This window comes from Manis javanica, chromosome 1 (assembly GCF_040802235.1).
Source record: "Manis javanica isolate MJ-LG chromosome 1, MJ_LKY, whole genome shotgun sequence".
NCBI lineage: Eukaryota > Metazoa > Chordata > Mammalia > Pholidota > Manidae > Manis > Manis javanica.
This window is the reverse complement of record NC_133156.1, coordinates 236,495,055-236,522,994: the sequence shown is the minus strand read 5'-3', so window position 1 is coordinate 236,522,994 and position 27,940 is coordinate 236,495,055. Positions and strand designations below refer to the sequence as shown.

Sequence of the window (27,940 nt, the reverse complement as noted above, 5' to 3'; positions counted from 1 at the left end):
GATTCAGAGTAATTTGTGCTTTAAGACAGTCACACTGCCTTTACTGTACAGTATTATGATCTGTGTTTTTGCCAACTTTGGTTGGTCTTCACTCCAGCTACGTCAAATCACTAACACTTCTGTTGACTTTTTTAAAGAGTCATCCTACTGACAGTCTGGAAATAATTGATCTTCCTTCTGGATTAACCCCTTTATTCCTATCAATCCATTATTTTCTGAATGCCTCACTGTAACTGGAAATTCAAGATAGAGCTAATCATATAGCCACCCAGCCCCATTCAAGTTTTCTGCTCCAAGTGCCAGGAAGGCCTCATTAGGAAACCTTTCACCCACCACCCAGACCTGGAAACAGCAGACAAGGCAGTGCAACCGAGGCTGTGCTTTACTAGTGATTTTACTTAACAAGCTTTGGCCGTGGAGGTGATAGTGGTTGATTTCTAAGAAGCATTTTAGATGCTTCTTAACTCTATTTCTTCAAGTGGTGAGAATATAAATTCTCTAACAGAGGAAAATGTTTTCAACAACTGGCTTAAAATGAGTTGACTTTGAAAACTAATTTTTTACATACCTTAGTTTAAAATGGATCCTCTGAAGATCTATCTATCTCAAAGGCAGCATTTTCTTCCTAGGCACGAAAGGGTTTAAGATTACGTAAGATGTTAAATTCTCTTTCTAGTTAATCAGTGTCAACCAAGGATTCTCAACCTTTCTGAAGTGATGAGCCATTAAAAGACCATCCAGTGTGGGCTCACTGTTAACATAAAAATTTCTATTTTTCAAAATAATTGCACAGTTATGGCCTATGCTTAAAATTCTGAGGTACGGAAGAGTATTGGGCACCACAACCTGGAAACTAAAAATACAGTATTTCAGAGACCCCACCCCACCCATGCTGGCCAATCCCTACCCTTACTCAAAGCAAGTCTCCACGCCTCTTTCTTCCCATCTGCCAAATGAGGGTCTAAGTCTGTAAGGGGCAAGTGGGGAAGGGAGGAGACCAGGTACTCGATCCCAAGCATCTGCCAAAGAAACCGGTCCTCTTGGACCTTCCCTCTGACCAGCTTCCCTCCTCATCACATCCTTAAGGGAACGGTATCCTCTAGTTCTCTTTTCAAGATAGTCATGTTGATTTAATCAAGAGTGAGTCAGGAATTCAGGGGTTTTTTAAAAACTCTGGAATACTTCTAAATAGGCTGAGAATTCCTGGTATAACCAAAAATTATGTAGTCTTAAAACCTTTTAAACTTAGTATGTTAGCCAGAAGAATAAAGGATTTCATTCAAAAAATATTTTTAATAGTATTTGTAAGAAAAAAAACCCATGATTACAGACATATTTCACTGCAGCACTATAACATGCAAATGATCTAAAGAGCTCTCAACTTAAGATGAGAATTTTAGCAAATAAATTTCTGAAGTTACTTGGCTAGGCAATTAAAATTATTGACTAGTAGCTCACATACGTAAAATCTAACACATAAACAAGTTTTCCTGTTACTATTGAAAATGTTGTCTCAGTTATGGATGCTTAAATTTCCCGGAATTTGAGACAATCCTTAAACACTCAGCATTGTGAAAGTCGTATCAACAGAGAGCGAGCAATAGCTTCACTTCTAGTCTCTCCTGCAGAGAGGCTGTACTCACAGGCACCATTCTGTATGTCTAACGTGACTGGATCTGGTTTAATATTATGCCACGTGAACTGAACTATGTGTGGCTTCAAGCTAAAATGGCTTACAAAATATGGTAAGACTCTAAAAAAGATGTAGCATTTGAAGGACTATCAAGATTAGAGCACCGATTTTCTATCATTTCCGACTCAGCTTTAAGCAGAGCTTTGCGTATGTGAGAATCAGACCGAGCTATGTATTATAAATAGATATAGATGTACACACACACTGACACATGGATTCAAAGGGATTACGGTGTGACTCAATAATCCATCTGGTTTGTCAATTTCTGTACCAAAATGAAAACGCAAACTTTTCCAGAATGTTCATATAATAATTAAATTGATACCCTCCCAGGATCTGATAAACTACTTGCAGCTTCAGAAATGCACAGTGCAGAGCTGTACAGTTGGGCACTAATGCTTCACTGAAGCACCATTTGGGCACAGGGACCACCCAAGAGCCAAGCTCCCTCAAAGAGACCCAGGGGGCAGCTCAGAAACTGTAGCCAGCTGCCATGACTGCTGCATGAACCTGAACATCTGTAACAAACATTACGGCAAAATGAACACACAAATTACTTGTTTATTTTTAATCAAAATATGAATCACCATCACTATAGTGAATAAAAATTCATGAGTCAGAATACCATGCAAATTTTTTATTGTTTCTAAATCTATTTGTACACTTAATACTCTAGTATTAACTCCACAAACAATGAAGAATCTAGTACAATATTAGGCTTCATCTACTCACCTGAAAAGGAACAAACTATTACCTCTGGTATAACCGCTAATGATACAAAACTGCACACTAATAAACACTATAAATACTAAAATATTAACATTTCAATATATAATGTCAATAGCATATTGCCTTCTTTTAATTGGTTAAAATAGTTGTTAAGGTTATGCAAAACAAACACATTATGAAAATGTTAGATTATACCCAAACATTAAGGCAATGAAACCCAAAAGAACAACTATTTAGTGCAGACTGGTCAAGTAAAGAATTTATTCAGCATATTAATAAAACTCCATTAAGTGCAAAACATCACAAATGTAACACTAAATTTAGGTAACTGCACATCTACTATCTAACCATCTACAATCTTATCTGTGACTGAGGATATACTGCCAAACTTAATTTTACACACTAAACAATGTAAAACGACAAAAAAATTTCAATGCACAATGACAGGGTACATTTCTAGTCTACACAATTCTTAAACATTATCATTCTCTTAACTCTGCTAACAATAAATGAGAAGTCACACAAGCTTTATCTTCTTTTTCCCCTTGCTTTGTTACATGTTTTTAAACCTTTTTTTTAAAGTATCTCCTTATGATCTTCCCCCAGAATTAACATGCTGATTTAAGAATAGCTGGAGTAGCTATACTCTGACCTGGGATAGAAGGCAATGATTTAGTTTTACCTAATTAAATATTTCCTTATCATTAGTCAATTGTCACAGACATTTTTTATGTTACTTCCTCATTCTCTCATTCCATAAATATTTATTAGTGCCTATTATTACCCAGGTCTTTCTGATTCTCCAGAGAATTTATGGGTTTTTCTTCTCTCATTGCTGGGCTAAGAAAAGTCATGCACACAATTTAAAAGAATTACAGAGTAGGCGAAGGTAGATTCTCAGGCAAGTGGATGGTGCTGGAAGCCAGGTCTGAGATTTGGAGAGAAGTGTGTCCAGGACACAGACAGGCTACTGGCCCTTCCCCACAGGCCACTCTCTTAGCAGCTCATAATGGCCCCACTCCTGGGATTCTGTATCAGGTACTGCTGACTCAATTTCTTATCAATTTTTAAAGCTTTTTATCATGCATTTTCTACTTAAGATTTAAAAATCTGTTGATAAGCAATGTCTCCATTATATAGAACACTGGCTTTCAATATACAGAACATTTGCCTTCAATCTCTGGGCTACTCCACAGCCTGTAAATTCTTATCTTTTATCCCTTATGAGCAAAATTTGCTTCTGGTTCATCTAAGACCATGTCTTCCCTCCAATATTTGATGAGTGAATGTTCTACAAAAGGGATCTCTAGCTTTTATTTTCTTTGGCAAATTAAACCCTTTATTTTTAATAAAATATGCCTGGCCTAACTCTACACTTAGATCTTATCTCAAAAAATTTCACAGGGTCATATAACAATAGGGAGTTTTTAAGCTTCTAATTACAAAGACAATGGAGACTAATTGATGAACCCCCCTTTCTTACACTTCCCTCGGCTGTAGGGTATATGTAAGTCTTCTTTACCAAAGGCCTTCCCATCCATTAACTATTCGTGAATGAAATGTACAAAGATGATGGGCACGGATGAAGTCACTATAAAACTCAGGTCAATTCTGTCATAGGGGTATATTAATACTATTCCATTTTTGCTTGATTTTCTTAAAGAATGCTTTCCCTTTCTTCCCCAAAGCCTGTACTATCAGAAGAGGCTACTGCGAGGAGCTCTGAAGCATCCTTTGGGAGCCTTGTGTAACTTGAACGTTGGCTTCGCTTGTGTGTGAGGCTTTTTAGATTTTCATTCTGGATAGCAGCTGGACTGGAACTGGAACTGGGCCTCAAAATGACTTGGGAAGTCTCCCTGATTCCCTCCATTTCATCAAAATTCTGATTGGCTCTATTAGCTGGAGCACTGTTGTTGTTCAGAGTCACAGTACTGGGTGTTCGATTCAGGTTGTAGGCTTTTTGGCACGCTGGCCAGTTTTCTTCAGGGCTGCTGGCTATCAAGCTACATTCAGAAGGGCTTTTCTTGTCTTCTGAACAAATAGACATCCGAGCTGTAACCGGATCTTGCAGGCCGCTCAGGCTATGAGGTATTCCTCGCTTCCCAGTGTGGCTGTCATCCTCAAGCTCTATGAGGTTTGCCTTTTCAAGCTGGGAATCGTCGGCTGCCTCGTTGTGCAGAGAGTGATTGGGGGAACTTTCGCTGGATCTCACTCCCGAGTCAGATGAGTCCTTTTTGTCGAGGAGGGCATCAGATAAATATTCTTTTGCTTTAATGAAGGTTCTTATTGGCTCAGCACTGTGTTCTGGAGACTTTGACACTCTCTCTACTCTCCCTTCAACTTTTTTGTCTTTATCGTCCTTGAGCAGTGGAGTATTATCAGATTCTTCTGTTCCAGATTCGTCCTCATCGCTTGGAAGTTTCTGATAGCGCATTCCACCTCCCTTAAGCTTCAGATCCGTCTGGAAGAGACTTGACCTTTCGGAGGATTTCTTACCTGGGAGAAGTTTACTGCCTGACTGATCAGATTTTTCATCTTCCTCAGTGATAGGATCCAGAGGGGAGGCATCATTCGTGGAGACCCCTGATGATGAATGATCCATAACATCTCCCCTCTTCATTAAAAATGACTTCCTCCCATCATCCTGCTTTGGTTCGCTATCCTTCCCTTTTTCTGGCTCTAAACTAGAATGAATGGAGCCCCCCGAAGAACTCTGACCCATATAGTATGTGCTATGTGGAGAAGATCTGCCACTAATTGTTGTAGAACCTGTACCCCCTTCTAACTGAGACATCTGAGCAATATATTCTCTATAAGCATCTCTATACTCAGCCTGCACCTTATCAGTAAGCTTTGAAATTTCAATACTGGAATCCTGGGAATTGAGACTTGAAAGACTCGGGGTTCTGCGAGTTTGTGACTGTGAAGACAGAAAAAAAATAATTTAGGAATTCAAATAAGAAAAAAAAAAAGCATAATAAACATCAGCTTAGGAAAAAAAATATATATATATATACACTACGAATTTTTGAAGTCCTCAAAGTGCCAAATTCTTTTTTAAAAATTCTGAATAACAGTTTAGTAACAGCTGTGAACTTATGGATAATTTTACTGTCAGTACAAAGCTTCATACAAATTTTTTAAATTAATTATTAATATTTAAAAGTATAATTCAAGGTTGTAGTAACAATCTTAGCACTTGTTTTTATAACTTCAAACTTTTATTTAAGGCAAGTGACTTTTATTGATAAAATACCAAAATTCCTCTTAGAAAAGAGAAAGATTAAAGATATGTCTCAAAAACAAAATACTCAAGTCCTCAATGTATGTTAAAATGAAACTTGTACAACATGAAGTTTCTACCAAATTCCAATTCAGATTAAGAAAATATACTCAAAATGCAAAAAAAAAAAAAATTTACAGGAATAGGATAGAGTGGAATAGAGCAGATAAATTTGTGATTCAAATGAACAGAAATGGGAATCCATGAGGCCAATAGTCAGTGCTAATAAACAAAGAAATGAAGTATTTTTAGAAGTTTGATTTCCAATGTGAGGTTTTAGGGTTAGAATTACTTTAAGATCCCAGAAAAGCTAATATATGAGTAAAAAGTATAGATTAGGAAAAGAGAGAGAAATGTAAGAAAAAGAATCAGTGAACTGTAAGAAGAGACCAGAGCAAACAAAGACTGAGCAAAGAAGCAGAAATAGGGGAAAGAGTTTTCCTTCCAGGGAGAAAATGGCCCATCGTGAGAAGGTGCCCGTCACCAGGTCCAGACCGTAAGAAGAGGGCCGTCCTCCGCTCTCCCATGCAATGTGTGCACCCCTTTCGGGTTCTACGAGGGTAAACTGTTCTGGGAACAGATGGCGCCGTTTGCCTTTCACGCTCATCCCTACAACACTGTCCAGTGGGGCTCCCAGAGGCTCCAGGACATGTGGTATCATGAGATCGGACACAGAAGCAGATGGGGGGGTGGGGGGGTCTTCTATTAAGCCAGGTATTAAAGAGATTTGCAAAACAATACTGTTTTCACTAAATTTCATTTTGCTTTGAAAAATATGGTCATTTTCATAAAAAATGCTCTTTATGTTAACAATGTAATTGGTTTATCTTAAATAAATTGATAATTATTTCTGAAGTTTCTCAGTTTTTATTTCTAATACAGTAAATATTGCCAGATTTAAAGTTATACAGACAAAAGCTCCTCAGAGTGTTCAATGATTTTTAAGAGTGTAAAGGGATTCTGAGATTTAAAAGTTTGAGAAGTGTTGCATTAATGGGAAGGCTGTGAGCTTCCAGGTGACAGTAAGAAATACTAAGTATGGAAAAGCAGAGGATGGAGATTTCTTAAGAAATAGTAAAAGAGATCCCAGGGAAAAAAAGAACTACTGTTACGGAAACACAGAGACCAAAGGATCTAGTGGACTTATTAAAATTTAGGGAAGTTTTATCTTGGTCAATACCAATAATAAAATGGCTTCTCAACTTAAAGAAGTAAGGTAGATACTAAGTAAAAGACAAAACAACCACCAAAATATTTTTACTACCAAACCAAAGCCCCTTACAGACGGCAGACCTGCAGGTACTGCTTTCTCTCAGTATCACCCTTGCCCAGTACAGACTGTCTGCAATGCTACTATCTTCCCTTCCCACTTGTCTTCCTCTCTGCTGTGCCCTGCTTCTCACTCTCCCCTTATTCCTCGTGTGTCTCTCGCTTTTGTTTTTATGGCTGATCCTTACCTATCCTCCCTCTTCTAAGAACATCCACAGAAAGAACTCACCTGTACCTAACATCAGGTAATAAAAAGAAAACAAATATCCATAAACAGTATATGTATGTACTAAAAAACCAACAGTGCTCAAAGGGATAGTATATGGCAAGTTTTCCAATAAGAAGTGTTTCAGCCAATGATCAATGACTTCAACAAAAAATTGCAAGTGGGAGACTGAACCTTGCTGACTACCTAAGGGTGGCCCAGTTCCTGTTTAATCTCTGTGCCATTAGCCGATTTTGTTTTGATAGTTCTTACCAATTTCTGAAGTATCTTTTTTTAATTTTACCAACTGTCCTTTCCAGAGGAATACAACTCCTTGAGAATAAGGAGTCCCCAATCTTGCTCACTTAGGTACTCCTTAAGTATTTTCTCAATGACATCATAAATGTACCGACACAATCTCAGTGAATTAGATACTGCCCCAAATCCTCATTAAAATGGAAAATGATATTTAATAAATACCTGCCAACTTAGATTACTGTGACGTGGGGCACCTTCATCTAGGCCGAGTGTATTCAGTTCTTCAAAGCTGAAGTTGAGCGTGTAGGGAGTTTGGTTGGAAAGCTCTGTATGAGGCAATTCGCTGTGTGAAGAGCGACGGGCAGGTTCACCATGCGGAACTGGGCCGCTGCTGTTCTCACTAAGTAGACGTGGGTCTTCAGGGACCCCTTGATTTTCTGCACTTCTCATTTCCAGTACCTTAAGAGAGGAAAAAATGTCATTCACATCCACATTGACAAATCACATTTTAGAAGCTTCCCAAGTTATTTAAAAAGTAAACATTATAAAGTTATTATAATGGAAATGAGAAGGTATGCTTCCTATAAGTGAATTTCTAATGACTTTGTACTGTATCTGCTTCTCTTTCATTTCAATTAATACTAAAACAAGTAATGGCAATAATCATATATATTACACTCTAATTTGACAATTACATATAACTTTAGTTTAAAATTTAACTTGAGAACAAAACAAAATGCAATTGTGGTGTGTCAAAGAGAATCAGTGCTCAAGTGGTAAAGCAGGCTTTCCTCAGAAACCATGGCAACAGGGGAAAAAAACGACCTCAGGACAGACCTGGGCTCAGTCTGACGCAGCATGCGCAGGCAGGCATTTACGACAGAGTGGGGTGCGGTCAGTGGATGAAAATTTTCTAAGAGGAAGCAACAAGGGTCACGGGGTGGGCAGGGTTCTGGATGAGCCTACTAGATGGGATTCTTGCTGGAGGCAGGCCAAGGTGATCAGACACCGCCTGGGGGACAGTGGGGGTGAGGAACATGATCAGGCATCAAGCCTGATCAGACATCGAGGGTGGGGTTCTTTCTCAATCGACTTAGCAGGATTCTTGTGAAGGCAATGCAGCAGGCCTGATGAGGACAGACACCAAGGCTGAGGCCTAGAAGCCTGGAGGGGCCAGACTAGAGGCAGGTCAAGGAGAGTCTTTGTCAGTGAAAGCACAGAGAATTGGTGAGTTGCCTCTTTCCTAAATTTCCAAGTGAAATGCCCAAGAGGCAAAGGTTGCCACGCGCTGCTGTGTATATTCTGCACAACAGAACATATAAAGGTTTACACAAGTATCCAGTGCAATTTTCACATGTTTTTTTAAAATACAGAAAAATCAGTTTAGACTGTACTTATTGGGCACTTGTTTTATACAATGTTATAAGTAGTTCTATAAATATAAAATATCTTACTGTGCTTTTAAAAAGGTGCCAATCTCCAAAATTCATATTCATCTCTTTCTTCAGTTCATCAACATTACACTGAGCTAACACACGGCCATTTATGTTTGCCTGAATAAAAATAAATACAAGTATATTATGTACAATAACCAAGATATGGAAGCAACCTAAATGTCCATCAACAGATGAACGGATAAAGAAGATGTGGTACATATACACAATGGAATATTGTGGGTGGACATTCTTTGTCTGAAGTTACTAACGTAACTGGTCATTAGAAATAAAAGAAATCCTTCCATTTGCAAGAACATGGATAGATCTAGAGGGTATTATGCTCAGTGAAAAAATCCAGGCAGAGAAAGACAAAAATCAAATGATCTCACTTATTTGTGGAGTATAAAAACAAAGCAAAACAGAAGCAGTAGACTCATAGACACCGACAAGGGAATAGTGATTACCAAAGGGGAGGGGCTGGGGAGGATGAAGGGGAGGGGGAAGGGGATTAAGGGGAAAATAATTTGCGATCACAACATAGGTTGAGCACAGGGATGGCAGTACATCACAAAGAATACAGTTAATGACTCTGCAACATCTTACTATGTTGATAGACAGTGTCCCCACTTGAGTGGGTGAGAATTTGACAATATGGGTGAATGCTGAACCATTGTGTTGTATACTTGAAACCATCATAAGATTGTATATCAATGATACTTTAATAAAAAAAGACTTGGTATATAAAAATAAAGCAAAATTTGGGATTAAAATAAATAGAGGTATAAACACAGACGAAATGTGAGATATTCTGAATTATTAGTGATTAAAAAGTGCATTTATATTTAATACTAAGGAAATCATTAGAGACTAGAAAATATCTTCCTAAAAAGGTTATCACCACATGTAATAACATCACAATCAAGCTGAATTTGAACAACAGAAGCCACACCATATTTGCCAAGCATCTTGAGCACTAAAGTAAAATAAACCACTGTTCAAGAATCAACCCAAAAGCTAACCCTCCCAACTATTTCCAAAAATACCTACCCTGTTATGAGCAATAACAAAACTGTTCGTTTTTCTCCTCTGATCTTGTAAAATACGAACATGAATACAAGCTCCCAGGAGGGGACAAAGGCATCTGTCCTCGGAAGTGTGTGGTTCACTGATTAAGTTCTAAGTGAAGTCAGCATTGACAAACTTGCTTACTGGTTTCATTAGTAACTTCAGATAAAGAATGTCCACCCACTAATGTCCCCATCTTTACACTCACAAAAAATGACCATGTCATATTGGGTCTCTGTAATTCTAGTCTCCCCCAAATAAGAAGTGATGGAATTTTCTTGATTAATAATAGGTAGCCTAGGGATTTACAAAATACAAAAACTTGACTATTAACTGTGGTAAAATATGGAGTACCTGTTTCACCAATTGGCACAATGTTCAGTTCCCAAGTTAATGTTGGCAAAATGCATGTACAGAGCAGGCTAGGACAGAAGACCTGCTGTAGGGAACACAGGGAACCTCGCAGCACTTAAAAGCCAGGCCTGGGAGCAAGGTGCTGAGTGGGAAGAAAACCACTGTCCTGATGGAAACAAAACTGTCACAAGGATTCACTCTTTCCTGACACTACCTGAGCTGTGGAGACGACAGCGTCAATGTACCTCCGAAAGACAGTACTCGACCCTACTGCAAACAGGGATTCGTGCTAACCAGATCCGTAAGGAAACTGACATTATCTGAAATCTTTCTGACTAAAATGTATGTTAAAATTAGTAAAATGTTATCTATATATGCTCATAATTTATATAAAAACCTTTGTAGATGCCATTCTTTATAAAGTATGCAAACATAGAGGCTTGATACTGATGTTCTGCTTTGCTATAATTCTCTGATAGAAAAAGCGTAACAATGGAAATATGTACTATAACTAGGACTCAGCCTTGTATAGTATAGTACAGGAAAATTTCCTCAAAATCCCATCCAACTTTATCTGCTAGAATTGCAAGAACAGGAGTTAGGAGTAAATGAACTTCCTCGTATGTGTTAGCCTTGACAACTAAAACCTATGAGGTTTCATCAGAGGGGACATAGGAAGTCCTATAAAACACAAAGGTGAGAAACTGGGGAAAAGGAAGTCAGTATGGTTTACTTTGAAACTATTAAGTCACAAATAAATGCTACAATTAAAGAAAATGTAACATAAAAGAAAAGGCCTTTGCTCATGACTATAGACTATCTATGGTTAAAAGAACATATGGGATGTGAACAGTTCCCAGAAATGGGCTGCTTTAATTTGTCTGATGGTTCAAGTACAGTTGGACAATATCCATCATATCATAGATAAATTTTCACAAATGCCTAGGGTGCCTAAATGGTTTTCTTGGCCTCACTGGAGATGGATGGTAATTATAGATTTGCTTTGTTTATGTCACCGTATTCCTATTATGTTAATATGTGTGTGCAAATTAGTTAGTAGTTTAAAACCTATACATACTTAAGGTACTATACAAGAAGATATGTCAAAGAAATAATCAATCCTCCCAAGTTTCCTTCATATGCTACCTCTATAGCTTTTCTTCTTCCTTCCTAATTACAACCCTTAAATGGAATTCGTGCCTCATATCGAATTTACCGAGTATCATAATTCCTCCAGGGGTAAAGATACCTCGAGACAAGTGCTGGGCATAGAAGCCACAGGGCATAAATCTGCAAAGAAGTAAAAAGCTAACCTTTGCAAACAATATGGCTTCTCTCTCACTTACCAACTTTACATTTCCCTGTATGGCCCCGGAAGATGACTGGTTAGCCAGAGACGGGTAAGATTCCTCAAGGGAGGAACAACCTAAGACAGGCACAGTCGCAGGGGGGCCATCAGGTGAGAATTTGGGGATCAACAGAGGTGAGGCTCAGAACCTCACCCCCCCTGCTTTGAGAGAAATCTTCTGCATCCGTGGATGTCTTGCTGCCCTTGTCTAGCCTGGATTAATACTTAGTCCATAGGCACACACCTGATCATCTGATCATCTACATTTGCCTTCTTACAGCACTAAACTATGTTTTCTACCTTTATCTTGCATCTACCTACCACTTCAGCATTTTATTAAAAATAAAAATAATAATAATAATAGGAGAAATGTGGGATCTACATATAAATCAAGTACAAAAATCAAACGAATATTCATATTTGACCTGATTGTTTATAGGTCATATTGCATGATCAAAACCGAAAGTTTCAGTGATGAATGCCCTTGTACTGTTCACCATGTAAGAATTTATTCACTATGTAAGAATTCGTTCACCATGTAAGAACTTGTTCGTTATGCTTCAGAAGATTGGAGACTGACGAGAATTAGGCTTGAGATGGATTAATGATTGTACAATGAGCGTTGACCCCCCTATACTGAATTTTATTGTTGTTAACAACCATTTGATCAATAAATATGAGAGATGCCCTCTCAAAAAAAAAAAAAAAAAAAAAAAAAAGAAAAGGCCTTTGAATGTCCTATGGGGCAGACTGGAGTTAAGTTTATCTAAATGTGAAATCCCCTGGAGCTTTGTATTTCTCATCAAAGCATTTTTTTTACTTATATTAAGTCATTTTAAATATTGTAATACTTCATTTTCTTCTATTCATTTATAAATTAAGGGATAATAGGGCAATTTTAGGATACAAAAAAGAACCATGTTTCCATTTAGAGCTTTCCCATTCACCAGAGACCCCATGTTGGATAAGCTCCTCTGAAGTGCCCCCGCCATCCACCCACCCCCTAGCCCTGTCCCAGCAACAGGGACACACTCGTCACCTTTCTGATGGTCGCACAATACTGAGGCAGCATACTCTGGTCCAGCCCTTCTACTTGTTTCAGCTTCTCACATATTGCATCCACATTCATTGAATTCAGTGATACTGTTCCTGAGGCTGGGCCTGATCCCTAGGCAAGTCGTGGAAAAACACATTATGAATAGCATTTAATGCCAGACACATGCAGTCACATGACAGAGAAACATTCGTGATATAACACTATGAAATGTCCTAACAAACTTCCAAACTTAAGGAAAAACAATGGATGTGTGCATATATGGGGGAAATGAATAGATTTAGCTCTGTTAAACCTTCACAAGCAGCTTTCATTATAGCAGATACAGCCTGACCCAAACCACTTTTCTAAGATACCAAGCCTACTTCCCCAATGTTTACAGCATAACCTCAAGACGAGAGGGTACAGCCTCTAATAACAGGAAGGACAGGGTTTTTTTTAAAAGGCAAAGGAACAAAGAGGGAAAGTTAATGACACCTTTATTATAAAGATACAAAAGAGAAGTCTGAAATAAAGTACCTATACCAAATAGCTTTAAGTGTTTCTATAGACTTGCTTAATGGTCCACAACAGCTGAAGTTCTCAGATCTTGATTATATTTTATGCCTAAGGGATCTAAATCGTCTCCTTAAGAATCTCTACAATAATCATGTAAATATTAAACCACACTATTATTTAAAGTATATACAACCCATTAAAATTTGGTCTCATTGAAAAGTCAAAATAAACAATTCTAATTTACCTAGAAGAGAAACATTTCTGAGTGTGTTGACATACTACAGAGGCATTTGTCTGTAGTCAGTTATATATGAGTCTCCCCAATTACACATGTGGACAGAGTGATCTAGAGAGGCTAAGTTCTGACTTCAAAATCACAGAATTAATAGCTAGTTAGTGGTAGATTTGGACCAGAACCCTATCTTACAGGAATTACAACTTCATATTTTTCTTGCTCCAACTGTCTATTTTTGAAGAGTTTGTAGAAACTATAACCATAATAAAGAAGACAATACTCCAAATGATCTGTCCTGTTTTACTGTTCAACCTAATCTTAAAATGATCAATAAAATATATCCTATCCTCAAGGATGTATAAATTTATATTTCTACTGCCTCTTTTAGCATTTCAGGACCAAAGTAGACTATCACACAGCCAAAACTGCTGGTTAGTCAGTTGTTAAACATTATTTGTAACATGAATGCATAATACTCTATTACAATAGAGTTTGTAAATAACTATATACACACAGAGTATATACTCAGCATATATATATTATATATAAATATAGTTAAGGAATAAGAGAATATTGAACAGACAGTTGGGGAAGGAGCAAGTTTACAAATATAAGACATGCCTGTAAAAGTTAGGAAATTAATGACTTGAAATATGCTGCATCAGAGACATGTATTCATAGTTTGTTTTTAATTAAAGATATATTTGAAACATGACAGGGACACACACATCACCTTTCTGATGGTCGCACAATACTGAGGCAGCATACTCTGGTCCAGCCCTTCTATCTGTTTCAGCTTCTCACATATTGCATCTACATTCATTGAATTCAGTGAAAATTATCTGGACCAAAAATCATATGGTCCAAAGTTCAACTGCTTCAAAAATACTAAGAGCAAAACACCAGTGTTTCCACTGTTTAGTTTCGTGAATCTATACATCTATTTTCTGCCTGGATCATTATCATCAATCCTCAAAGTATTAATTACCCATTATCTACTACAGAAATTCCAAATGCTTTCTATGAGTTTTAATAACTATATTTGTTTTTTATTTCTCTTTAAATAGTTTGAGATATAATTCACATACTATACAATTCTTCCATTTAAAGTGTACAAATCAATGATGTTTTAGTGTATTTACATACTTGTGAAACCATCACCATCAAGTTTAGGATATTTTCCTATCCCTACAAATAAATCCCTGTACCCATTAACAGTCATTATCTATCCCCTTGTAACACCCACTCCCAGGCGCTGGCAACCACTCATCTACCTACTGTCTCTATAGAGTTGCCTGTTCTGATATTTCACATATATGAAACCACACAGTATGTGACCGACCTCTTGTGACTAGCTTCTTTTACTTAGTATGTTTCCAAGGCGCATCCATGTTATAGCTGATATCAGTACTTCATTCTTTTTTTGTTGCTGAATAATATTTATCTCTTAAATGATCTTTAATACTCTTAAACGTTTTTATGCCTCAACCCATCTCTTCTCTCTAAATACATTTACTCCAGTTCACATTTTCTTGGTTCAACAATCACAAATGAAGAGTTTGAACACCAAAATATTGATCATACTGATTTAACTCACTGGAGAAAATAAATATTCATAAGTCCATACTGATATAATAAATAACTGAGTAAGTAAATGAATGAGGAAGGAACAGCTTTTCCTTCTAGAATTCCAATCAATAAATGTACAAGAGGGAAATAGAAAATTTCCATCAGGAAAACACCACCATAACAGTGGTTGTATACACAGGATGCATCAATGGACACTGAGGTTAATAGGCAAAGTAAAAGCAGAAAATAGGATATTTTCAGAGTTTCAAAATATCTCCCCCCAAATACTTATTCATTACAAAGGGAAAATAAAACTTCACAGTGTTGAAACCTGCCAGATGCCACAATCACTAAGTGATAGGTTAGAAATGCCAGTGCTGAGTGAGACTGGACCATCCGGGCGCTCGCACATGACGCGCGGCGAAAGCACAGCATCAAGTCTGCGACTGCCACCCTGCTCATCACAAGGAAGCGGCAGACACACCCAGACGGAGGGTTTACAGTCCACAAAATACATGACCGGTGTTCAGTTAGAAAAACACAAAGACTGAGGAACTGTGACGGATCAAAGGACTCTGAAGAGAAATAACAAAACACAAGTGGGCCAGAAAAATGACATTAGTGGAAAAACTGGTGAAATTCAAATCAAGTCTGTAGTTTAGTTAATAGTATTATACCAATTTCAGTTTCTGCTCTTGAAAAATATACTTATAAAAGATATTAACATTAATTGAATACTATTTTTGTACCTTTTAAGTCTAAAATTAATTTAAAGTAAAAAGGTTTTTTTTTAAATGACAAAAGAACTCTATTTCTGGTTGTTCTAAAAAGGGTAAGTACACTTAATCATAATATAAGTCGGTCATGGGGATAGCAGTACAGCATGGAGAATATAGTCAATGATTCTGTAACATCCTTCTATGTTGACGGATAGTAACTGTACTAGAGGGGGTGGGGATTTAATGACATGGGTAACTGTTGAACCACTGTGTTGTATATCTGAAACCAATGTAAGATCATATATCAATGATACTTCAATAAAAAAAGAAAAGAGAAAAAATTAAAAGGGCAAATATAGTAGACAAGGAACAGATTAACTCTGACAGCCTAGTTGAGATAAGTAAAATGTTAGAGTATCTTTTTTTCAGAGAGAATGTGAGAAATCTGCAATAGAGACATGTTAATAAAGATACTCACCTTTACTGTGAAATAGAAAACTCCACATAATTTTACTTTCATGACCCTTTAAAATTTACTTTTTATCAATTATTTTAAAACATGGTTTCTCCCTCACTGGGAATTATGTAGAAAATATACATTATATCTGAACAACCCTTAGAAGCTTTATAAGAAAAAAAAGACATACACATAGACATGAGATCCCTAGAAGTACATCAAAGCTATAGTCCAACTCTTTAATATTTGTAAATTGGGCTTTATCAAGATAAGGGACAAATATTCAATAAATTAAAATATGTTACAATGTGCTCCTTGACTAAATGAGTGTAATTACCTTCTAGGTCCTTTCTAAAATAATCACATATAATAAAATTATTTTGAAACCAAATGAATCTTGGTAACCAAAATAATGATTTTTGGCTGAAAATCTCATAAGTGTAATGAGAAAGAATACAAAAGTGATAAGGAAAAAGCACATTCAATAATTCAACAGGGAAATTACCAATAGAAAACTAATTGCATTACTTTGACAATACACAGAATGGTAATAAAGTTCATCACATGTTCTTACTTAAAATTTACCTGTTTGTAAATCAAGAACAGATAATCTCAGCATATATCACAATTTATTTAAAAATTTTTCTAATATGGAAAACTGAATGCAGATGTTAGTTTGTTTAAACTGTTAAATATAAACTTCAGAAAACGCAAAAAAAATACAATTTATCTAGGTAAAAGTAAAACTAACAGTGAAATTACCTTGATATAACTATATCATTTTATGCTGTAAGTAGATTAAAACTACACTCTGAAACATTAACACGTTTCGTAAATTTATTAAATAAGCTTAGAATTGATGAGCCAGAAATGAGTGCCATGCAAAGGCTTGAAAGCAGCTGTTAAAATAAACACAACGCACTGAAATGAGCAGTTTTATCAACAGCCCAGCATGAAGTTGCCAATAATTGCTTCTAACAGTCTAGTAAGATTTCACTGGAAGTTTCTGTACCTGTCTCTGTTAAAGCCAGAGTCACACGGCTTTAAGGAAGGAACAAAAAAAGAGTGAAGGACAGAAGCTTAAAGTACAACATGAAACACACACGCGGAACTGACACAACAGCACTGTTCTCATTCCTCCTTCTTCCCCATGACTCTGAACAGACCAACACAATACAAGGAATGCACACACTTACGAGTTTAATTTCATTAACATGTCTTTGGTGATTCAAAATTTTACTCTCAAAATTTATGTTCTTTCTATTAAAGAAAATAAATCATGGATCATACATTTAACAAAGTAAACCAGGTAAATAAAATTTGCTATGAGAACTTGGTGTTACTACTACAAACAAGCTTAAATTAATTTTTAAATATTTTGACTAAAAAATAACCAAAGTTAACCAGTTTCATAATAAGGTCTAAATACTTGGGAATTCACATGATCACTCCATAAAATTAAGTATTACCTCCCCATACTATAGTTAATGTTTAGAAATATACTTTTCAAAATTAGGTGTTTCATTCAGCATTGGGCACATAACAGATGCACTAAAATACCATTTGAGAAGAAAGGCTGTACATGCTTTACAGTTCAAGAAATTATAATGTAATGGCAAAAAATATCTGCACATTATGATTAACGTAACTATTTTAGTGATACTGGTTTTTAAAAACTGATCATTGCTATTAGTTACTTTCCTGTATCTGTTAGGCTGGAGGTAAATATTCTTAAAATAGTTACGATAATCTGGAGATGACCAACAAAAGTGGTTCAAAGTTCATTTACAATGTTGCCAGTATAATGAAGGGTAGAGCTTTGCTACCCTAAAGTTAAATATTTTTCTTTTAAAATATTTAATGTCTATGGTACTTCATGGGAACCTGTTTTCTAAGTTTACACATCAACCTTATTATAAGTAGATTTTTTAGAAAGTTACTATTATATCTATGGAGACTTGAAAAATTATCAAAAAGAGTGCTAATGAAATTACAATTTACTACAAGATACCCAAAACACAAAAGAAATTTTAGTTGGAAAATGTAACTTATTCTTCAAAATATATGAGAAACTAATCACTAGGCCAAAGCTGAAAGACGAGGCTTAACTCTACATTTGAGGGCATCTTTCAAAGAACACACAAGACTAAGCAACTGCAATGAGTATGATTTTGTCCTTCTTTAACTCTGAATTGTACTCTAGGATTTTGATGCCACTACTGCAGTACTTTTCTGTGACAATATCTCAACTTCATGGTGGTTTATTCATTGTTTAGGGAAAAAAGTTTTCTTGAGTTGAAGTCTGGCACAAAGACTTTCAGGCTGGAAGTGAATACACTTCTTCACTGTATTATTAAAAGAAAAACAAGCCAACTCTTTTCTAAATTGAAACAGAATAATAAAAAAGCACTTCCAAAATTCTTTAGAAAGTGTGAATGAACCTGAGAGAACTCACTGAGAGATGACAGTGAGTACCTGCAATCTAAACAGAACCTAAAACATGCCCTCTCCTGACCCACAGCACCTTTAACTTTCTCGTCCAAGTCTGCTCCTGAACAGTGAGAGAGAGATTGATTTGGATATGTATTTGTTTGCACACTGGTTCTAAGTTCTAAATCAGTGGTGGAAATAAAATATCTGCAGTTGAACCCCCATCTTTTTTTTACATCTTACTTAGTCACTCTACCAATTGGACCCAGTTCAATGAAAACCAAGACCTTCATTTTTAACACCTTTATTAATTCAGTCGTTTTCATCAATCTCTAAAAGTAAAGGTAACAGCACACTGGAAATCAGGATACCATCATTAACACTACTTTTACAATTCTGAAGTCCTTTATAATTAAAGCTTGTGTTAATTATTTTCAATGAGGTATAAAGGTGAGCTAAATAAAGGTGTCTACAGGTTATCAAGTAAAGGCTGTGGCCAAGACAGACAAGAAAGAATGACTTAGTGGTACTGATAATTCCCTAGGCAGCCTTCAAATCCATAAGCTCTATGAGAGCAGGTTTTCGTCAGTTTTGTTCCCGGCTGTATCCCAGTCGAAGAGTGCCAGGTAGATAATCAATGTGTCGAACCAAATTGATTGAACAGGCTCCTATAGACTTGATGATAAACAGTGGACGATCACACAGGCACGTGTAGTACTGGACGATAAATAATTCAAGGATAAGAGGGGGAAGAAATGCGACACCTGTCCTTCCTTTTCAGTGAAACACAGTTAGCTCCATGAGCAGAACGCTTTAAATAAAAAGAGACTATAATACTCAGAAAAGCAACTCTTTGAAATATCCTAACAAAACGCCTCTGTGGAGCCCTGGCTGGGGACAGTCCCCCCGGGATGGGTCCTTCCCTCCCTGGTCATGGAGCACCCAGAACACCACTACTTCCCAGTGGGGATGGACTGAATGAAGGCAAAGGCACCAAGTAAACCTTCTCTGGAAAACTTCAAAATTTTAAAGTGTTTGGAGCAAGTAACCAGGAAATTCTTCTAAATTCTACGAATACAGACTAATACCCTTTGGGCCACAGAAGCATCAACAGATGAAAGGCTGAGTTAATCTAAGTCCACGGTGGTGTATCCGTATACTACTCCCACTGCTGAGACAAAGCTGTTTAATGCGAAGGAGTTCTAGGGTCTGAGTCCTTAAAACTCCATGGAATTTGGCCTTTGGAGTAGTAAAAGTAGTCATTATTAATTAAGTACTTAAACTATGCCAAGGGGAGCAATCCTTCATCAAACTATGAGGTAGGTCTGCTTTTTCCAGATGAGGAAGTTGAGTGTCTGCCAAGTTGAGTAACTGTCCAAGGCAAAAAGCTCACCACCAGGGTCTATTTAACCTGAAAGACCAAATACCTAATCATGCTTAGTATTGACGGGAACAAAGGCAGCAGCGTGGGACTGGGGACAGGCTGTGGCACAGGCCACGCAGATCTCGGTCCACACCCAGCACTCCTCCTGTGAGCCTCAGGGACAGCTCCCAGACCCACCGTACGGTGGAGCTGAGCTAGACCACTGGCATTAGCACCCCCTTAGAAGCCTGAAGGGGGAAAGCGAGTCCAAGGTGGGGCCAGAGTTATACTTTTACCAGTTTTAGGAACTGGAATTCTGATTCTGATTTCATTTCTAAAGAGGGCCCTCTGCTTAGAGGTTTGAAAAACACCAGTCCTTTCTAACTCTAGTATTCTGGGGAGCCTATTTTGAGTGTAACATTACTTTTTTTTTTCAGTTTTACAAGATTTGGCATATATTTCTCTATTATAAAATTATGGGGGAACATTAGCATATAGCCCTATGTTATACATTTTCACCTTTGGAAACACATGGACATTTCTAAATGTACCTGGTAAGTCCCTGGTTGGCCCTCACAAACTACAATCATTATAGTGTTCCTTAATGTGAGAAAACCCAATTATTTTCTTAAGGATCTACTTTATAAAGGTTTGTCAGAAATTTCTTGTAGTAGAAAAAGATGGGACCACCGCTACACTGAAACCAGTAGAGTTGGTTAACTCTTTATGGACTGATTTTTTTGGGGTGTGTGTGTGTGTTTTTTTTTAACTAATTATTTTATGTCTGAATGGCAAGATGAAAATTTGTCCAAAAAGGTTTGTGTAGTTCCTGACTTATCTTATAAGCAACTTTGTCATCAAGTGTTGCATATAGGGTGGAACTGAATGAGCAGAGATGGGACTCAATCTGCAGTTCTGTTATCCCAGAAATATAGGGTTTCCTACTATAGGACTGGAAAGCCACATAAGCCATGAACAGCTAAATAATTTTTATATTAACTACTCCTATGCTGGTTCAGCTATAAAGATCCCAAATAATGTTCCCTGGCACAGACATTTCTCCACATTTCCACCACTGCTTTTAATATGGCTTTAAACTAAGTGCCTACTTTTTCTAATGTTCTACAGAACAAACTTTGCATGCTGTTATCATTGTTAATTTCTTAAAAGCAAAGAAAGCTTGGTAAGCAACTATTAGTCACTAAGCAAATCACAAAACTATCCGTAATATTAAAAGATCAGCAAATAGTATGGTTATTTTCTAAACAAAGGCACTAATATATGCAGAGTACATTTACTCTTCATTATTAGACTTCTAAACACATCTCAAGGATTGCATTATTTCCCCTTCCCCAAAAACTCATTTTAAAATTTGCCTAATGTTCCTTCATTGGCACCTGAAAGAAACAATAACATCTTTTAATTACAAGTGTTAGCCCACATTCTTAAGTATTAGAATAGCTACTATTTCAGCATGTCTGTGTCATTAAGATAATCAAATTCTTCACAGTATCTGATTTTCATCAAAGGTATGCTGAGGACTTTTAGCTCAGAGAATTGCACTGCATGCATGAATATAAGTATTAAAGGCTATCTGACTAAACTAAAAGTCATTCTTGCACCTAGTGGCAATGATCCATGGATTAAAGATTCCCTCAACACCCAAGCAGGATTATTATGGTTTACTGTGTCTATCATTCCTGGATAACTGAAGTCACTCAAACACTTCAGCTGAAATATTAACGACTTAAAAAGAATCATCAACCCCTCCTTCTCTTAATGACATTAACTCAAAGAAAATTAGAGTCAAAAAAAACAATGCTTACCCAAACACACGTTTTAAGTTAAAAATTATGGATAAACTCAGGATGTAATATTCACATTAATTCTAACTGCTATACCACATTTTAGCATAGCTTTAGATTAGATCATGTTTACATGGGCATTAACATTCTGTAAATAAATCAATATAAGTTAAAACACAAACTGAGTCTCTAAGTTCCACATTGACTGAGTAAAGAAAGATTTTAAGGCTAATCACATTAAACATAGTTCTTACTAAGTATAAAGTCTTGAATAATCAATATACAAAGTGATTTCCTATAAAAGTTTGTTTTATTTTGTTTTTAAAAGAAACCCACCTTATGGTGCTAGGGGAAAAAAGGTTTAAATAATTCCCTTGACTTGCTGAGCAACCTCTGTATTTACTTGGAAATTATATTTTAATAAACACACAGATAAAAAAAGTAGTACTGCATTCACATTGTCTGATAAACTGTGGATACCTAGATTGAGAATGATTCACTAAAGATCTGTTTTGGTCTACACCATCTAGCTCATAATGTCTTTCTGCAATCTTAAGGGGAATCTGGATATTTTCAAAAATACTCTCCATGTGTACACGTATATGCACATGTAGTTGTATACTACAATTGCAGTCTTCAGAAAAAACAGTTAAAGATGAAAATAGAGCTCAATACTAAGGAACAAATACCACCACCAGATTGCTCCTCATGGCGTATGGGAAAACCCCTTCCTAATTGGACAATTAAAAATCCTCATCCCTTGTCATTGGAAAAGGGGAAAAGCAGGAGGAAATTAACAAAAAAGTTAATATTAGCTGTGTCATTAATCCATGAACTATAATTATTAGTAGTCAGCTACTCTACACTAGATGCCCATCACACCAGATGCAGAGTTAGTGAACTGCTGTCAACACTATTACGGCAGTCGCTACTGCTACAGAAGCGATGAGATGCTCGCACTCCACACCACAAGATACTCCATTACCCTTGAGGAGTCTGTGGGTGAAGAAAGCCCCTCGGCCGCATCCTCTCTGATAACCTCCTAACAACACAAAACAAGATGTGGGTGAAAGGTGAGGGGTGAGGCGACCTAGGAGGATGAATGACCGCAATGCTAACGTGATAATCCAGGACGCTGAAACCTGGATGCAATTCGTCTTCCTTTGGTGACAATATTTTAAAATGTAAGGAATAGTTAAGCTCTATAGCTTATGCATCCTAATTTATAAAAATATATTAACTGGGAATTTCTTTTTTAAATTGTTAAACTAAGTTGATTATATAGAACACCTAGTATTTTAGGCACAAATGAATTTTGTTTTGCATTAGATTCAATAGTACATTTGAATAATTCCCTTAGTCTATTTAATTTCTGTCATTAGACTGAAATGTTCTTTCAATATATCCTCTAATTTTTATACCACCAGGGAAACATATATATATAGTATATATATATATACCATATATGTATGTTTTTTAAAAGCTATTAGAAATTAACAGACATAAAGGTTTTATTTTAAATGTTTTGGTAACAAACACTCTATAAGCCAGAAACTCTGGTTGTAAATAATATTTATTAACTGTGGCTTCTAGTCATTTTCCTCTTACTGATATTTACCAGCAATGAAAACAAAATACACTTCATATTAGTAATAGCTTATGTTTCTTAAAACTATTTATAAAGTAAGTTGCGCTCTTTTACTACAGAAAGGAAATAACCAAACTTCTAAAGCTATCTACTTTTCTTATTAGATTAATACTGTAGTTACCCTTTTATATACTTACTAGGCCATTGCTCTGATCTCTGGGCAAATTCGTTTTTACTGATGGGCGTGAGATGAGATGGGAACCGCCAGGGCAGTACCTTGGCGTGTAAAGGTAGGGGGCAAAGAATGGCTATGGAAAAAACACGTAACAAAACAAGGGGATAAACAATTACAGAAATCAAAGCATAATGAGACTTACAAATGAAACTAACCAGTAAACTACAACTCCAAGTCTTTAATGTAGACAAAACAAAAGAAAAAATGCCTCATTTATATTCTATACCAGACCCAAACTTAAAGCATATTATTTAAATTTTTACATTGTTGATTTAATAAAGCTTTTTTTTAAAGCAACTAGTCTTGCACCTTACAATCTGACAAGAGTTTCTCTTTACATTTAACAATTTTATAGGCTTACCATATGTCAGTGTTTTAACAAAAAAAAAAAAACAAATCTACAAATATTAAGTCACCATCTCTTTTTAAAAAGCAGAATGGAATCTTCAGAGAATACCATTCTTTACCAAAAAAAATTAGTCTTAAGGAAGACCAAAAAAAGGTCTTTTGTGAGACTACCCTAGCATGGATTCCAGGAATATTGTTACTCTGAGTTCCTACAGTTTACCTTATATCCTATACCCTAGAGTTTACTCTATCTCCAAAATAAGCAAGGGTATTTTTTTAATGGGGAATCCATTGTTTAGATGAGATTTATAACTATGACATTCACTTGTAACCAGCTTCATATAAACAGGAGATACAAGATTATATGGGCTAAACAATAAGATTAAAACTCACTAAGCTTTATTTCACTGAAGTAACATCTTCTCCTGCCTTTTTTACTTCTGCCATTTTAAGAAAATTCTTTTATTTTTTATTTCAGACTAAAAATATCAAATAACTACAGCAAAAAGTAATTAGACCTAAAAACATGAGAAAACTTTAAATGTCTTAAAAATAATGAAATGCTATTAAAGCATCACATTATTGTTATTCATGTAAAATAGCAAACACCAGGTCTCAGTCTAGACGGTATGGTAATTTAAAAAAATAAACTTCTTGGTCTCAAAACTTCACCTGTCATCTAATGATCAAATGACCAATCATATGTAAAATTACAGCAGATATCCAGATTGGTAAATAAAACCCTGCATTTCACACTGACACCACACAGTTAGATTTTATAAGGATGGAATACATCATAAAATGCCATTGTTCCACCTTCTCCTTGTATGAGTAAAGGAATGGATTACCATTCTTAGGACCTCTCTTAATGGTGTGCCTTATTATTTACATGGCCAACTTTTTCTAAAAACTGAAAATTTAATTTAAATTCTGGAATTCCTTCCTTGTCACATTAATTCTAAACTTCTCTTTCTTCCTGGCTCTTATGAAATTTAGGCATTCAGTTGGCTCTTATGACTACTAACCCCTGTATTTTCTTAAATCAGACTAAAGAGGAACACAACAAAAACAAGAAATGATAATGAATCTTTGAGCACAATTTCAGAAAGCATAATACTAGGGCTCATACTCCATTTTCCCATAGGAAATACTAAGATCATTACAATGAAGACAGCTTGGGCCTAATAAGCTTGACAGGGTCTGTATACCACTGATCATTAATTGCACTTTCATCTTTTCAGTAGAAAATTACCATATTTATATTAAGTAAACAATTATACATGACTGAAGATAACTTGAAATAAAACTCTAGAAGTGGGCTATGGTACTATATTACTTGGCAATAACATCTGAATCCTAGGAACACATTTTCCATTATTCTCTCATATTTAAAAGTATAACATGTATTAATATAAGTTTACTGAGCTAGTGAAGAAATTTATCATTGTTTTTAATGATAATATAAACTATTATACAAGATATAACAAGTGGGACACTTGTTTGTAACAGAGAAACTGATTCCTCTGAAGCACAGAGTAGTCAGTGCTGCCTCTGTAGAGTTCAGTTTCCTATCAAGAAAGTAAATAAAAGCAAAAACTATCTCTAATATTCAGACTCAACTGAGATCAGGAACCCATTAATATTCAAAATTCTTTTAGTTCTTAAAAACTTACATATTTTAAATTCAAACTTAACATTTTTCCTATTTTAAAACTATAGTTTCAAAATAATAATAGAACCCATAAGCAGAAAACTTCTGATTCTCCCCAACAAACAATTCTTAAAATTAAGATTCTTAGCCCTTCCTTACCCTGTTATAGAATGGATGCTGGGGTCCTGTCAAACCGCTGTAATAGCTGCTATGAGGCTGAGGGGACACAACCCCAGCTCCAAACGGACCATTGAAGGAGGTGGAAGAAGAGCAGACGGAGGGAGGCTGAGGGTAGCCTGAGGGTGGTCTAGGGGGCACTTCATGTAAAGGTAGTGGGGGATATGCAAGTCCTCCAATATTAATCTGGTCTCTTGCAGCACGAACATCTAGAAGATTAAATGGTATCTCAGACGGCAAAAAAAACATGACTTCAGTACTTAGTCCAATTACCACATCCCTCTTTAGTTCCCAATAGAAACATTATTTTAGCACTCCTGTCAGGGATTCCAACTGGCTTAAAAGTGGACAGAAATCTTAGTCTATAAACCTTCTAGTGAGAAAAGCCCAACTACTTTGCATAAAAGCTTTTATTACCACTTGGAAAGTCACCAACATCTGGATTCTTCTTTTCAGTTACCAGAACTATAAATTTTTCTCTTGACTTTTTAAGGTATTTGTGCTATTCTAACAATTCTTATGATTCAGAAAGTGTTACTATTAATAACTCACACTTTTCTAGTATTAACAAATGCAATATTAGCCAAACTGTCAGTGTGCAAACTATATAACTCACCCACCTGTGAATAACAATTCCATAGCTACAAACTGTACCTTTGACATAAGCCTTACAACAGGTATCTAAGAAAAGAATATAGGAGCAGTTTAAGGCTGTCCTTTCATAATACCTGGAAAACTCAAAAGTGGGTCAGCAGTGTCAATATCATACAAAAGATGGTGTGTTTCAATAAGTCATGTTTGTGCATGGACATGTATACAGTGCTGCTGCCACAAGAACAACCTTAATGTCACCATCTTCAAGTTCCAGCTCACAAATTTAAGATAACATTTAAAATTTTTGAAAATATAAAGTTTTTCTTACCCACCTGGACAGAGATCACCCCCTATTAAGAAAAAAGATTGGTGACAGAAAAACTACAATGGACTGACATCTTAAAGTGGTGACTACATGTTAAAAGGAATCTGATTCCAAAGTTCAATATTTCTTGGTTCTTCATGGTGCCAAGAAAAACTTACATAGTAAGTTAGAAATAGGAAATTTTCTGAGGACTTCAGAGAAGAAAAAAATTAAACTTACACTAATACCCACCTGCGATGATTTCCCGTAGTTTGGGGTCTAGGTTTACAGTGCACGGCAAAAAGGTTTTTACATCTCGAGCCACGAGAACTGGGGTCTTTGAAGACAAAAACACCTCAAAATTTCTTATATCTCCATCTATTTCAAGCAGCGGCTCAACATCTTTAGTTGTTGGAATATTTTTTGATATTCTACAAACATGAAACAAATGAAAAAGGTCATTAATGTCACTAACAGAAAGGAGAATTCTGCTTAAAACTTAAAAAATGATTTGTAAAAATAAATAAATTACAACCTTGATTTAATCTAAAAAGAAATTTTGCATGAAAGAAAAAAGAACAGGTTTTGGGAGATTAAAAATGGTGGTGTGACAGGTGAGACAGAGGCCTCCTCCCAAAACCACATATAATACGAAAATATAATTAATACAACTAATCCTGAAAGAGTAACAGAAAATAAGGTTGTGCCAGACTGCATACACCTGGAGAAAAGAAGAGACCTCACAGAACAGGGTAACGTATCAAAGCCGTGATCCGGCAGGACCCAAGCCCTTCCCCAAACCCAGCTCACCAGTGGGAGGAAGAGAAACGGAGTTGGGAGGGGGTGGAGGTCAAGGACTGCTGAACACCAGCCCAGGAGATCTGCTCTGGGAGCACAAACCTACATTGCATGTGCTCTGGAGATCAGCGGGGTTGGAAAGCTAAGACAGGCAGAATACCTAGAGAGACTGAGATTCCAGCTGCTGTGGAAAAGAGGGATCCACACCTGGCTGCTCTGGGACAAAAGAAAGGTGGGCAGTCTGAGAGACTTCCTAACAGTGAGAGGGCTGCTAAAGGGACAAGGATTGCACAGAGCTTACTGCTCAGGAGAAAGGACAGGAGCTTCAGGGGCTTCACCGCTCTGGCTAGCTACGCAGCTCCAAGGCCCCCCACCATGATATGCACCCTGTGGCGCCTTCCTCCCAGCCAGCCTGCAACAGCTCACAAACTGGCAAGCCCCTGCCCTGGCATCAGGCCAGACAGAGGGAAACCCT

The 27,940-nt window shown here is 36.5% G+C and overlaps 1 protein-coding gene across 9 annotated transcripts in view; it reads right to left on the bottom strand.

Moving 5' to 3' along the window:
- The window catches only part of KIDINS220 (kinase D interacting substrate 220), a 116,536-nt gene that overhangs the window by 450 nt on the left and 88,146 nt on the right, over positions 1 to 27,940 (bottom strand). For 3 of the 9 annotated variants that reach the window (XM_037026594.2, XM_017641153.3, XM_037026595.2), the window contains 8 exons: positions 26,920 to 27,098; positions 25,752 to 25,978; positions 23,556 to 23,666; positions 22,756 to 22,812; positions 12,680 to 12,808; positions 8,892 to 8,990; positions 7,660 to 7,896; positions 2,316 to 5,342 (listed from right to left, as the gene is read on the bottom strand). In XM_037026594.2, the coding sequence (XP_036882489.2) occupies positions 4,080 to 5,342; positions 7,660 to 7,896; positions 8,892 to 8,990; positions 12,680 to 12,808; positions 22,756 to 22,812; positions 23,556 to 23,666; positions 25,752 to 25,978; positions 26,920 to 27,098 (2,302 nt within the window). In that variant the 3' untranslated portion in view covers positions 2,316 to 4,079. Of the gene's footprint in view, positions 1 to 568; positions 626 to 2,315; positions 5,343 to 7,659; positions 7,897 to 8,891; positions 8,991 to 12,679; positions 19,320 to 22,755; positions 22,813 to 23,555; positions 23,667 to 25,751; positions 25,979 to 26,919; positions 27,099 to 27,940 lie in introns of those variants that run through there. The other 6 variants (XM_073216989.1, XM_037026599.2, XM_073216995.1 and 3 more) reach the window with 4 other exon arrangements.